The 14,630-nt window shown below is 40.6% G+C and overlaps 1 protein-coding gene across 1 annotated transcript; it reads left to right on the top strand.

Annotated features, from left to right (window-relative positions):
• Positions 1-169: 169 nt before the first annotated feature.
• On the top strand, positions 170-13,362 carry SPRTN (SprT-like N-terminal domain). Its single transcript, XM_004691134.2, has 5 exons — positions 170-658; positions 1,996-2,095; positions 6,343-6,471; positions 9,919-10,186; positions 11,094-13,362. The coding sequence occupies exons 1-5, from the start codon at positions 438-440 to the stop codon at positions 11,843-11,845; spliced, it is 1,470 nt and encodes a 489-aa protein (XP_004691191.1). The 5' UTR covers positions 170-437; the 3' UTR covers positions 11,846-13,362.
• Positions 13,363-14,630: the final 1,268 nt, after the last annotated feature.

Below are 14,630 nucleotides of genomic sequence, written 5' to 3'. Positions count from 1 at the left end.
AGACTGCGCCTGCGCAAAAATGCCAGGGCTTTGGTACGCACGCGCAAGAGGCGCTAGAGCGGAAGTGACTGGAGGGCGGGGCCGCCAGGCAGTGAGATTGCGACTGCGTGGAGTATGACGCTAACTCTTTAAGTTACTGTCGAAGGGTAAAGACGGTAACGGCTTCGAAACCAAATTTGAGCCCATTCGGAGGTGTCATGCTGAATTCTTTTCTCAAGCCCCAGAATTTTGCCTTCGGCGTTTGGGGTAATCGGTGTTCTGGGTCTGTAGTCAGTGTTCTTGAACTCTCGCGAGATAGGCGCCCTTCCGCGAGAGCAGCCCGAGAGCCGGTATCTCCTAGGAGTTTGATCCGGCTCTCGAAGTCTCCCTGACGTGGTGCGCAGCATCACCTAGGATCGAGCTTGGCACCGACGATCACGTTTGGAATACTAGCAGTGATGGATGAGGATCTGGTTTTGGCTTTGCGGCTTCAGGAGGAGTGGGACTTGCAGATGTCTGAGCGGGGTCTGGCCCAGGAACCCCTGTCGCTGGTGGACGCGTCCTGGGAGTTGGTAGACCCCACCCCGGATTTGCAGGCCCTGTTTATGCAGTTCAACGACCGGTTTTTCTGGGGCCAGCTGGAGGCCGTCGAGGTGAAGTGGAGCGTGCGAATGACCCTGTGAGTCCCGGTCCCAGCTTGGGAAAAGAGACTGGCTGGCATCTCTTCTACAGCCCCTTGGTCCGGGTTTCTCTCCTCCCCCTTCCCCGCCACAACCCCCTCACCCCGCTCCAGTCGCCCTGCAGGGGACGTTAAAGAGGAGCAGTGGTGTCTCCTGTCAGTTTCTCGCCCCCTTCTCGTACTCTGCCTCACTTCTGCGCAGACAGCTTTAAGAAACCTGTGAAACCCACCCGGATCACGGTTTGACTGATAAGGCAGAGATGAGGACGTTTCTTTGGCTTTCAGCTCACTTGAACGCAGATCACACTTCCGGTTTGTCTTGTAGTAGTGATTTAGGGCCTAAGAGAGAAGAAAGCAGATTCTGCATTAAGAATCCGAGGGTACTGTGAAACCTGGAAAGATGCGTGCTGCTTTTTCCTTTGCTTGTTAGAATACTACCACTTAGTAGTGAATGCCTGGGTTAGAATGGCGAAGGGGTTGACATTTCCGTATTTCTGGACTCAAGGGATCCTCCTTCGGTGATTTCAGTGACGCCTCTAAACGAATCCTCTTTTTTACACATTACTAGAGAAACGCTGATTTTGACATAATCTGCTCCTGTACTTGGACGGAGTTAACAAGTATAAAACGAAAGTTCTATACCCCCCTGCTTGTTTTGAATTGATAGAAAATAAAAGTAGGACAGATTAAGAGGTGACATAAAATTGCATTTGAGGCCCTCCCTGGTGGCGCAGCGGGTTAAAGCACAGCATTGAGAAGCTAAAGCCGCTTCCGCATGAGTTCGATTCCCGCCTGCCCCGGAGGTGACCACATGGCGTGGCAGACCTCTCCTGGCCCGCCCGCTGCGCCCCTCAGCAGTGTACTTCATAGATCTGCCTGTTCTGCTCCCCACTCTTTTTCTGGTGAGGCCTCTCGCTGCCCCTGAGCTTCTGGCCTGTACCCCAGTTCTGTATGCACAAATAAAATAAATCTTTAAAAAAAAATGCATTTGAAGTACAGACCTCCTTCATGTGCGATTCTGTTATAATTTTGGAGATGTACTGTTGTAGCTCTGCCCGTTACCACCACAAACTGATTATTAAGGCTTATATATAGGAGACTGAGAGCAGCACTATATAGGGTTCTCTTGCGCTCTTTCTGCCTGACTAGGGTGAGGAAGCCACTGCTGTACACCCTCTCCATAAATGAGCTGAAATGCAGACAGCTCCTACTTTGAGGAGCGCCATCTGCCATGAAGTTCTCTTGGCGTGAACTGCCCAAGAATATTTAAGGGTTAGCTATTACCATGTTATGTGTATTTGGTAAATAACATGTTTTTGTGGTGGTTTGTTTTCCAGGTGTGCTGGGATATGCAGCTATGAAGGGAGGGGTGGAATGTGTTCCATCCGTCTCAGTGAACCCCTTTTAAAGTTGAGACCACGAAAGGATCTTGTAGAGGTATTCTTCACATCAACTGATTATACACTCAGTAATTTAAACACGATTGTTACGGATTTAGACTGCTGTGAATAACCTGTATCTCTTTAAAAAATATTTATTTTCCTTCAGTGCAAACTTTAATTGTGTTGTCAAACAATGACTATCTTATGTTTTTATACAGTGCTTCAGTTTGACTTTCAGGTATATTATCTAACTTTTACAACAACCACTGTTACTTTCATTTTCTACTAACCGGGGAAATTAAGGTTAAGAGAGATTAAGTAAATGGCTTCAGTTCCTTCTTTAGAAGTAGAGAAGAACTTAGGATCCACATTTTTCCAGTGTAACATGAATCTTTTGTTTCTCCCCTGCTGAGCCATCATGCATTTTCCCTCCCAGGTCATAAAACTAAGCTGGCAGAATGAACCAGTGTGAGGTAACACTTCGTATCTAGAGCTGGCGGTCACTCCTGCTAGAAAAAATGGGGCAGTTAGGAATTCATACATACTGTGGGAGATGGCCTGAAATTCCCCAAGACATGGAGACACACAATGTCACTTTTCTTGTTCCAGTTATATCAATTGAAATACAAGGCACAAAAGAATATAAGGTGGTAGGTGTTGGACGGGAAATAATGTTAAAATGCCCTTGGCCTTGGCCTTATGAGGATTGTTGTTTTTAAAGGATAATAAAAAGTAACCCACAACAGTGTGAATGTACATAGCACTATCAAGATATCCTATGGGCACAATTGTGAGTTTTTACTTTTTTGTCATGATTTTTTTTTTTGGATGATTTTTTTTTTAAGATTTATTTATTATACATACAGAACTGGGGTACAGGCCAGAGGTGCAGGGGCAGTGAGAGGATTCACCATAGACAGAGTGGGGAGCAGAACAGGCTGACTGACGAAGTACACTGCTGAGGGGCGCAGTGGGCAGGTCAGGAGAGGTCTGCGGCACCATGTGGTTAACTCCAGGGCAGGTGGGGATTGAACTCATGCGGAAGTGGCTTTAGCATCTTAGCGCTGTGCTTTAACCCGCTGTGCCACCAGGGAGGGCCTATCATGATTTCTTAAAAATTTATTACTTTTTTTTCCTGGCCCTTTATTTGGTTCCCCTACATTCTTCCTACAAGTGAAACCATCTGATATTTCTGTTTTTCCTTCTGGCTTTTCTCACTGAGCATAATGCCTTCTAGCTCCATCCATGTTTGTTGCAAATGGCAATGAGTTTATCTTTTTTGATTGCCGAATAGTATTCATTGTGTATATATACCCCGTTTTCTTGATCCAGTCATTTATTTTTGGGTATTTTGGTGGGTTCCATATCTTACCTGTTGTCAGTAGTGCTGCAATAAACAGAAGTACAGGTATCGTTTTGAAGTAATGTTTTGTGACCATCAGACAGAGGAAGTCAAGAAAAGCAATCATGTGTGGATTTTAGTACTACTAATATCACCATTCCTACCACTCTTTATTGAGCACCAGTTGTGTGCCAGATTTAGGACTGGATCAATTAGTGTTAGTCTAGTGAATCTATTATATATCTTTACCACAATTCTCCACGATTAGGGTACCCCATTTTGGGAATGAGGAGCAAGTCGTTACTGGCCCAAGGTATCATTTTTAATAAATACCAGAACATTGTAAAGGTTTTGCCTGTCTGCTGTACCACATGGCATAATCAGTACTGCTTACTAGTGTTGAAAGCAAGTGAACTGGATTCTGACAAGTAGGGATAGAAGGCATGTGAGTGCTGTACAAAAAATGTAAGGCCAGAACAGCTTATTTAGTTAAGACCAGAACTGGTTGCTTTGGCCAGATATAGAAAGAACAGTGTGGGAAACGTGTTTTGGGAACATGTTGTCTAGCACTTGCGTCTAGCCTAACTGGAAGATAGTAGATAAAATAAAAGTAGACATACCGGGCCCTCCCTGGTGGTGCTGCGGGTTAAAGCACAGCAGTAAGAAGCTAAAGCCACTTAAGCATTTGTTTGATTCCCAGACCTGGAGGTGATCCACATGGCACAGCGGCCTCTCCTGACCTGCCCACTGCTCCCCTCAGCATTGTGCTTCATCGATCTGCCTATTCTGCTCCCCACTCAGTCTCCAGTGAATCCTCTCACCGCCCCTGCACCTCTGGCCTATACCCCAGTGCTGTATGCATAAATAAATAAATCTTTTAAAGAAAAAAAAAAGTAAACAGACCCAGTCCGATGCCATGTACCATTTTCAAGATGTATTTAAATGGAGCCAAAATAAAAAATGTAAATGTTTTTCTCTTTATAAAAAATTTGTGAAACTTGATTTGTAGATGGCATTTACAAGAGGTGTTTTCATAAAACAAGTTAAAATGTTTGAGACTCCCATTTTCTGTTCAGCGTAATTTGATGAAACTAAAATTAATTAATGCTAGTCTAGTTCTTCTGATAGAATTTGTTTTTAATTTTTGCAGGCATATGAAAAAGGTATGATTGGAAAGACCTTTACAACTTGTATTTTTGAAACCTTACTTGTATTTTTTAGAACAAATTATGAAGCCACAGTCTGAAAGCCTTTGTTAATTTTGCACGTAAACTTCTGTATCCTTGGTGTGGAATGAGGAATAGCTTTTATTCTAAAATGCCACATGATTCAAAATCCCCAAACTTTAGAAGGCTATACTCAGAGAAGAAGTCTTGTTCCATCCCATTTTCATTTATCCTGAACACTGCACCTACATAGGATACTTACTAGTTTCCTTTTTCTCTAATTGTTCTGTTTTGTAAATTTTTATATCTGTTCTTACTATCCCTCCCCCCAAATAACTTCTGATATAGAATAGTGTGTACACTCTCTGTACTTTGCCTTTTTTCATTTAAACAATACACTGTCTTTCACAGAAATTGTCTTTGTTCTGTTTTCCTTTTTTTGTTTCAAAGAATTCCATTATGAGTATGTATGTTCACTATATGAACATATGTTCATTCATATACTTTGGAAGTTGCCAGACAGTTCCCAGTCTTTTGCCATTGTAGACAACACCACAGTTAAATACTTGTACCGGTATTGCGGGGCAAAAGATAAATGTATTTGTAATTTGTTTAGATGTCAAAATTCTCCCTCACAGGGTTTGTGCTTTTTGTACTCTGACCATTTAGATATGGGAATGATTATTTTCCCTTAACTTTTACTAGGCTGTTTAGGAGTTTTATTCATCATTATAAGCAAGAAGTGATAACTAGTATAGTTTAAATTTGTATTTGTTTTTATAAATGAAGTTGAACATATTTTCATATGTTTATGAATCATTTATATGTATATATTTTTTCTCAATTGGTTGTGACCTTTGCCTAGTTTAAAATTAGGTTATTGGTTATTTATCTTTTGACTTTAGGAACTCTTGATATTAGAAACTGATATAAATTGCATATGAATTTTACTGTTTGTCTTTTTACTTTATTTCTGGTATTTTTTCTCTGATCTTTATTCTTCTAGTTTTTTTTTTTAAATATTTATTTATACACACAGAACTGGGATACAGGCCAGAGGTGCAGGGTGGTGAGGGGATTCACCAGAGACAGAGTGGGGAGCAGAACAGGCAGATTGACGAAGTACACTGCTGAGGGGAGCAACGGGCGGGTCAGGAGGGGTCTGCCACGCCATGTGGTCACCTCTGGGGCAGGCGGGAATCAACTCATGCAGAAGCGGCTTTAGCTTCTCGGTGCTGTGCTTTAACCCACTGCGCCACCAGGGAGGGCCCTATTCTTCTAGATTTTAATTAATAGTTAAAGGTCCTCCCTAGAACAGGGAGGTCTTAACCCGGGATCTGCAGTGCTTCATTTATTACTTGCAAAGTTTTGTGAATTTTGTAATTTTTCTAGAAAGTTTTGTATCAGTTTCTAAAAGAAGCCTATGATCCGGGTTCTCCCAGGTTAGGACGCAACACTGCAAGCTAGCCGCAGCCGCTTTAGTGCGAGTTCAATCCCTGACCCTGGAGGTGACCCACATGGTGCAGCGGACCTCTCCTGTCTCACCTGCTGCTCCCCTCAGCAGTGTACTTTGTTGATCTGCCTGTTGTGCTCCCCGCTCAGTCTCTTGTGAAGCATCTCACCACCCTTGCACCTCTGGCTTATATCCCAGTTCTGTATGCATAAATAAATAACTTTTTATAAAAGCAGAAGAAGCCTATGATCCAAAGAAGGTTGAGACCCGAGGTAGTGTTAAGAAAATACATTTTTAGTTTTCAAAAGCACTGTAACAAATTAATTTGTTTTCTGTTTCAGACCCTCTTGCATGAAATGATACATGCCTATTTATTTGTCACTAATAACGATAAAGACCGGGAAGGACATGGCCCAGAGTTCTGTAAACATATGCATCGCATCAATAGCCTGACGGGAGCCAATATAACGGTATGTAAAGCCACACAGTTATTTATTCAGTAATTTCTGGGACTTACTTAAAAATAGAGAACTTGGTATAAACAAATACTGTCTTTGAGGATTTCCACAGTACGTGAGAAACCTGAAACCATCCGCCTGTTCACGATGCACGGTAAAGGGCAGCAGAGCTGTAGACACCTCTAAGGCTCTGGCCACAGCCAGTATAGCATTTAATGCCAGATTGCTTTGGGCTGCAAAAACTTCTCTTCTGGACTATTAGAATTCTCTCTCTGTTTGTTTATTCTAGTCTCTTCATTCTATCCCTGCTGCCATTCTGCTACTATTTCATTTGCCTTTGCTGTCATCAAGTCTTTTTTGATTCACATTTCCATATAATATTGTAAGAGGTGGTAGAGTCTGGGTTAGGAAAAGCATGAGGAGTCTGACTGTGGGGGTTCAGCTGCCATTGGCTCCACTGGTTATGAACCATGGAACTTTCTTAACATGAGGATAGTGACAATGTTTATTGATTGGGTCCTTGTGAGGATTAAAGGCAAAAATACATGCAGCATATTCAAGGAGTGTGAGCATTAGCATTATTTTTATTATTATTCATTTTATCAAGTAACTTTACTGTTCCTTTTTTCTTACCTCTCACATCTCTCTTGCTTATGTTTCTAACTTTTCACCTCCAGGCCTTTCTTTATAAAGTGCTACTTCCTCTGTTCTCTATCAGAATGCTCTTTTCTTTTCCAATAGGATATAACATTTCTCCTCCCCCCCTTGAGTCTCCCGTATGGATAACTTAACCTTGTATGATATTTTACTTTCACACCTCTGAACACAGGGTGGTTCTTACCTCTGTCTACATATGTTTCAGATATACAGTGTAGAGAGAGGCCTTCCAAGGACTTAATAAACATCAAATTGAATTGAAGCAAATAAGGTATTGATTCCTGTTCAGGTTAAATGCTTTGATATGTTTGGATATTTCCAAATACCACATAAAATCCAGATCAGCCATTATACAATTATACAATTGCTAGTATGAAAGGCTTTTAGTTACTTTATTGGGATTTACACTTTAAACAAATTCCTGGTCTGTTTTCTATTTTTTTTTTTGTTGGGAAAGGATATATTCTTTTATTCTGGATGGCTGTGTGTTTTCTTACTTAGCAGAGATTTTACTGAGCGAGCACCCCTTGCTTTTTACAGGTTATGTCCTATTACAATAGACTCTGTAGGGCATCCAGTTTCATATTGTGGAACAATTTTATTTTACTGACTTTACTGATGAAAGTCACATTCCCAGACTAGGAATTACAGGAGTTAAAAGGAAAACAGAATTTATTCCCTGTCTTTTCTGCCAGTGAATTATTAAGGATACCTTTCTTACCCTAAGTGGTATGCTTTGATCTGACATACCCCTTCACTCCAAAACCTTTGCCCTTCAGCCCCAAATGCACATAATAAAATGTACATTAAACTGCATGCTTGCCAAATAATAGAAATTCTGCATAGAGTGGAGAGACAATATAAAACTATGTGTAGAGTTAGAGAAAGCTTAGTGTTCTTCTCCACAAGAGGAATTAGAAAGTTAAATGTTATTGGTTAAAAAAGATCTCACGGGCCCTCCCTGGTGGCGCAGCGGGTTAAAGCACTGCACGGAGAATCTAAAGCCGCTTCCACATGAGTTCGATTCCCGCCTGCCCCGGAGGTGACCACATGTTGTGGCAGACCTCTCCTGACCCGCCCGCTGCTCCCCTCGGCAGTGTACTTCGTCGATCTGCCTGTTCTGCTCCCACTCTGTCCCACTCTGTCCCTGGTGAATCCTCTCACCCTCCGCATCTCTGGCCTGTATCCCAGTTCTGTATGAATAAATAAATAAATCTTTAAAAAAAAAAAAAGATCTCACATACACATTCTTCTTATCTGATACCAATAGTGATGTTTCACTGTGAAGGCAGGAGGAAAAAGTACTTAGTCCTGTAGGAGTATTTTTAAGTGGTGCCCTGCCATCAGTACCACTGAGGTATGAGTTAACCTTTTCAGTCAGAGAGGTTAAAACAAAAGAATCCAGTTTAAGGACTGAAAGTCACATTTAAAGAAAACTTTATTTGACTCAATGAATGAAACTTCTTATTCACTCAGCAAATTCAGAGAGAAACTTCACTGTACCAAGCCTGTATTAGCCACTAGGGATATACTGATGAAAACATTTGATTTTCTGTAGAGTTTTTAATCTCAAAACAGATAAAATGACACCCATACGACTTAGTACAATAACTCTTGAGCACAGAACTGTGAGAATGGGAGAGGTTTAGCAGAGTATGTATCAGACACGATACTCTGTTGAGTCTGGGATCTACAGGAAATAGTCCTTCAAAAGCCCTTTGCTACTGTTATTTAGGGGGGAAATTTTCAGTTTAGCAGTGGGAATGATTCTTGGTTATGAGATTATATAAAAATCTTGGCCCTCATCCAGATTGTTCATTATTTTAAAATTTGGTTTCTGGGCCCTCTCTGGTGATGCAGCAGGTTAAAGCACAGCACTATGAAACAGTTGCAGCCACTGCAGCACAAGTTGGATCCCCCAGCCAGCGAGGTGACCCACATGGAGTGGCTGACCTCTCCTGACCTATCCACTGCTTCCCTCAGCAGTGTATTTCAGTACATCTGCCTGTCTCCCCACTCTGTCTCTGGTGAATCCTCTTACCCACCCACCCCTCTCCGCCCCCGCACCTTTGGCCTTTACCTCAGTTCTGTGTGTATAAATAAATCTTAAAAAATTTTTTTGGTTTCTGAAACTTTTAGCATTCATAGGCATTTTTTGTATGGTTTTTAAAATTTTTATCTTCTAATCGTATTTTTCTGTCCTTACAGTTTATGAAGTTTTAAATTGACTGCTGCTGTTTCACATTAAAATGAACTTTATTTTATTTATAGTTTATTTTTACATCATTTTGTGCCTTTTTCCATCTTAGTTGTAATCCCCGAGAGTTTCCCATCACCGGTTCACCTGTGTGCCATCACCATAGTCCTGTGTACTCCCCCCCCCCCCATTTTTGATCCCATTCCCCACTCCACCCCTGTAAATGTGTCTGATAGATGCTCAAAATGAACTTTAAAAAAAAAAGATTTATTTATGCATACAAGAGCTGGAGTAGAGGCCAGAGGCCAGAGGTGCAGGAGGGTAAGAGGATTCACTAGATAGAGTGGGAAGCAGAACAGGTGGATCAACTGAAATATACCACTGAGGAGAGCAGTGGGTGAAGTAGGAGAAGTCTGCTGCACTATGAGTCACCTCCCGGACTGCCAATAATTTCATAGACTTAACCACCCCTTGCACCACCAGGGAGGCTGTAAAATGAACTTTTGTCTCACAAAATAAAATTTCAGAATCTGGGAAATTCTACAGATCTCTTTTCTTAAAATTGCTAACTAACTTTAATGCTAAAATCTTTTCTCTCAACCTAGGTGTACCATACTTTCCATGATGAGGTGGATGAGTACCGGCGCCACTGGTGGCGTTGCAATGGGCCCTGTCAGTACAAAAAGCCCTACTATGGTTATGTCAAACGTGCTACCAACAGGGCACCCTCTGCTAATGACTACTGGTGGGCTGAGCACCAGAAAACCTGTGGGGGCACATACATAAAAATCAAAGAACCAGAGAACTACTCGAAAAAAGGCAAAGGGAAGACAAAACTAGGAAAGGACCCAGTGTCAACAACAGAGACTAAAGGTAACCTGATGTATATTTTTCTAACAAGTCTATGACTACAGCTGTGATGTAAAAACTGTACTGGCCATTAGAGAACTGTTACTAATATAAACTTGAGGATTGCTTCTGGTTAAATTTTTAAGTGCAGACTTAAGGAAAAAATCCATTATTCAAGAAATGATGTTGGGAAAAACACCCATTTGTTCTATATAGACATGAGTAAAAGTAGAAATAATTCCCACTCATGATATTTGAGGTACAGTCCCTTTCTCTGTCTTGACTCTCTGAGTCAGTAGGAAACAGAAGGCAAAGAGATTGCCAAAATAAACAGTAATTGGAGAGACAATGCCCGGAATGTGAGTTCTAACCACACCCCTTCCTATCAGTTGGACTCTGTCCAAGTGACTCTCCTATTGATGTATGTATGCTCACTGGGAGAAGAATGGGGAAAGGATATGACACACGCACTGACTTCATCTTTTAAGGTTTGTCTCTTTCCCATGAAGTTTTGAGTTCTGTCTTTGTGGAGTAGTAACCAGATTACTAAATTACCACATCCTTTAGATTTGATGTTCATAAGCTAATTTTCCAGATCTGAAATGTTAAGTGAATTGATCAGTAAAGGAATTTTTTGTGAGTAGGAGAAGAATGTGATAGTACCTTTTTCCTGCCTGGGATACTATGGGATACTCAGGGATACTATGAAACGTTCAACTGAAAGTTACTTTGCTGTTGGTCTTTGCATGCCCATTCAATACCAGAGTTCTCTAACTTCTAAAGGCCATCCCCTCATTACTGGGAACTATTACATGCATCTAATTTAGAATGAACTAGTACTGTCGAAAAAAAAAAAACTTCATTATCTTAACATTCATTGTTGTATTAATATTGAGTTGAGGAAAGTTTCATTCTATTGCTTCTTTTGCAGAAAAGTTCAAGAGAGGCAACACGCAGTCGTTAATCCCTTTTAGTGGAAAAGGATATGTTTTAGGAGAAACAAGCAATTCCCTTTCACCTGGGAAATTTACCACTTCACATGCTGCTAATAAAACCCAAGATCTTTTAAGTCAAGACCATTCAGCAAGTGCCCTAAGAGCTAATTCTAAAACTGAGGGGAAATTTGAACAGAGTAGTTCAAGTAAAAAAACTTCGCATCTAGTCTCTCCTGTTCTTAATAGCAGCCACCAAAATGTGTTAAGCAACTACTTTCCTAGAGTATCAGTTGCCAACCAAAAGGCTTTCCGAAGTGTGAATGGATCTCCTACAAACAATGTGGCAGTTACTGACATCACGAAGAATACCATCTCCTCCAGTTCTCAAAGAAGGGTTACAGCTTCTAAGGTAGCCTTACGAAATTCTTTAAAAGCAGTGGAACCAACATCTGTGACTCCATCCCAGGATGTGAGTGGGCCTGAAGAGAGATTCCCAATTAAACGACCCAGGCGAGACGACAAGACTATTATTGACAATTTTTTTATCAAGAAAGAGCAAATATCAAGTGGTGGCAGTGACCCAAAGTGTAGTTCGCATCCTGTAGCCACAGCTCAGAATTCCAGCAGTTCATCCAGTCAGGGCAGAATGGTTACTTGTCCTGTTTGTCACAGTGAGGTCATAGAGTCTCAAATTAACGAGCACTTGGACTGGTGCCTTGCAGGTGATAGCATCAACGTCAAAAGCTGAAAAATCCTTGAAAAACAAATGAGTCTCACATACATAGTATTACCTTGCTAGTGTAATGTGTCAGCCACTCAGGAAATTCTGGTTAAAACCAAGGTTTTTAGGTTATAATACAGTTCGTGCAAACAATACAAAATACTGTCTTTATATATGTACATGTGAAATTATAATTCAAAAATATTTTATGTCCAAAGGTGCTATATTCACTCTTGCCTTACATAAACTGTTGCCCAGAAGGGGTTCTGCCTGTCCATGGATACTTTTTTAAAGACTTTGTTCTTTCTTGCACTGAAAGGTGTTTCAATCTGTTAATCTCATTTGTATATACTTTTCCTCAAATATCCAGTGAGGAATGCTGGTAGTTGATTAAATTGATTTTATTCTCAAACTGATTAACATTCATATTCTCAGAAATATTGACCAAGAACACAATCTGGAATACAAAGCACATAAGGCTACCCTGGAGTTTTTGTTTTTTTTTTCAAAATGTTAACAGGAAATGTATTTATGTTAAAAAACTTGTATTCCTGTGTTTCACTAAAAGATGGCAGCAGATTTCAGATTAAAAAGGAATACGGTACAGTGACTAAATTTCTTGCAGAATTTTACTAGTAACAAATAGTCACTGTGATTTTGTAGGCTAAAGTTAAGCTGTTCTCTAAGTTTAGAAAAATGAATGGTTAAAATTTGGTGCAAAGCAACTAATCTCTATAATAACAAAGTCATGCAGTTTCTGTAAGAACAGAAAATAGTATTAGGAACCTTAAGCCAAAGTTGTAACCACTGTAATTAATACCACTTGTGCATTTAAAAAAAAATTCAATATTATAGCAAAGAGAGAGAGCTACTTTTATCAGCTACTTTTATTTTGTCTCATGGCTGTACCTCCAATGTGTTGGACTATTTCCCACATCTTAATGCACCTCTTTTTTAAACTTTGTGTAACATGACTTGCACGTAAATAAGGTACGTAGATCTTAAGTGCACAACAGGATAAACTTGGACTTAGTGTTCACCTGTGTGACCACCGAGTTGGGGACTGTTTAGCTTAGTGTACACATATCTTCCTCATAACACTCCCCAGTTAACGCCCAGAACCCTCAGGAACCATTATTCTCACTTCACAGATTAGGTTGTTTTGAACTTCGTAAAGTAGTATCTTTGTTTTATGTGTAGTTTATTCTATTTAATTGCTCTGTATTATTTGTATGGATATACCAGAATTATTGATTCGAGTATTTCCTGTTTGGGACTGTTTCTTGTGAATAATGCTGCTAAGACCATTCCTTTTCATTTCTGTTGGGCAAATACCCAGGATGTAATTGCTGAGTCCACAGGGTATATTTATGTTTAGCTTTAGTTTATAGATACTGCCAGTTTGCACTCTTTACCAGCATTGTATGTCATAACACTTTTATCAGTCCTTCCCATTTTAACCTGTCTGGTTGAATGTTTACAAGTTTTGCTATTTCTTACAAGTTTTTAAAATTATAAATATTTTAATAAATATTTATAAATGTCTTAAATGTATTGTTGATTATATGCAATTATACATTCAGAGGGTCATTTTCTCCAGCTCAGTTGAGCAAATTTTGTGCTTTTTTACTTATGTATACAAGAACTGGGGTACAGACCTGAAGTGTGGGGGAGGGGCTGAGAGGATTCATTAGAGACAGTGGGGAGCTGAACAGATCTACTGAAATTGCTGAGGGGAGCAGCAGGCAGGACTAGACAGGAGAGGTTTGCTGCACCATGTGGGTCACCTCCCTGGCCAAGCATCAAAGTACTAGGAAGCCACTGCAGATAGCTTCCTAGTACTGAGGCAACCCCTTGCACCACCAGGGAGGCCTCAAATGGTGTTCACCTTTTGAGCCAAAATTGTACAAGTTTCTGGGACCATGAACTAAGATAATTTGTATCTTCAGGCAGCTTTCCAGTCTGCCTTGGGAGTGAGACTAAAAGCAGATTAATTTCAATATGCTGAAATTAACAGAGGATTCTGTAGGTGCTGTGGGAATTTTAGGATGATTACTACAGCCCAGGCTTCAGGAGACTTGGAAGAGTTTGAATTTACTAGAGTAAATTAGTAAAGAAAGGTGGAAAAGGTCTTGCAAAGAGAATTCAAGAAAAGGCATATAAATAGATCACATACTATTGGGAGAACTCTTAAGCTATTCCAAATGAACAGTACAAAATGGGATGGGTAAAGTGGCAGGAAGTCTGCACAGAACACAGTTAGGGAGTCCCTAGTAATAGGGACTGTTGATTGAGGTGGGGGTGGGGCTGGTGAATGGGGGTTGAAAAGGTTTGAAGAACATTTGAGAAATGTCTAAATAGTTTTTCTGGAGACAGCATAGATGTGAAGGACAGTGGCAGGGGTAGAGTAGAGGATGGGTCTGGGAAATACAGGTAGTAAAATCAAGAGAAAGGGAATGAGGGTGGAAAGCACTGGGAGGTGCCATGATGGGGAACTGGCACTGGAGCTCAGGTGGAGGGCGAGGGGAGCATGTGCACATAGGGAGGTGTGAAGTTGTTCTTGCCAAGATTACATAGTTAATGTAAACTTGATAAATTTAAGAAAAAGTAAATGATAGGTGCTGTTGGGGAAAAGATGAAGTCAGATGGTCAGGTTTAAGGGGGTTGATGGCAAGAAAATTGAAGTTAATTTTAAATTTGGAATTAAATAAGCCTTTTACTTTATGGTAAAATCTTTTGAGGAAAGAAACGAACTCTGAGGATTCATATTGGTCATTTACATCGAAAGCAGTTTTTCTGTTGGCTTAGGTTT

This window comes from Condylura cristata, unplaced genomic scaffold (genome assembly GCF_000260355.1).
Source record: "Condylura cristata isolate star-nosed mole 26May11 unplaced genomic scaffold, ConCri1.0 scaffold00030, whole genome shotgun sequence".
NCBI classification, from domain to species: domain Eukaryota; kingdom Metazoa; phylum Chordata; class Mammalia; order Eulipotyphla; family Talpidae; genus Condylura; species Condylura cristata.
Note: the sequence above shows the minus strand (reverse complement) of the source record. Positions and strands in the feature narration are given on the sequence as shown.

What these genes read in the sequence shown, in the direction of transcription:
- SPRTN (XM_004691134.2), top strand. Translation starts at nt 438, where the DNA reads ATGGATGAGGATCTGGTTTTGGCTTTGCGGCTTCAGGAGGAGTGGGAC. An exon ending in TGGAGCGTGCGAATGACCCT is followed by an intron (nt 659 to 1,995) that starts GTGAGTCCCGGT and finishes TTTGTTTTCCAG; the next exon opens with GTGTGCTGGGATATGCAGCT. An exon ending in GTCAACAACAGAGACTAAAG is followed by an intron (nt 10,187 to 11,093) that starts GTAACCTGATGT and finishes CTTCTTTTGCAG; the next exon opens with AAAAGTTCAAGAGAGGCAAC.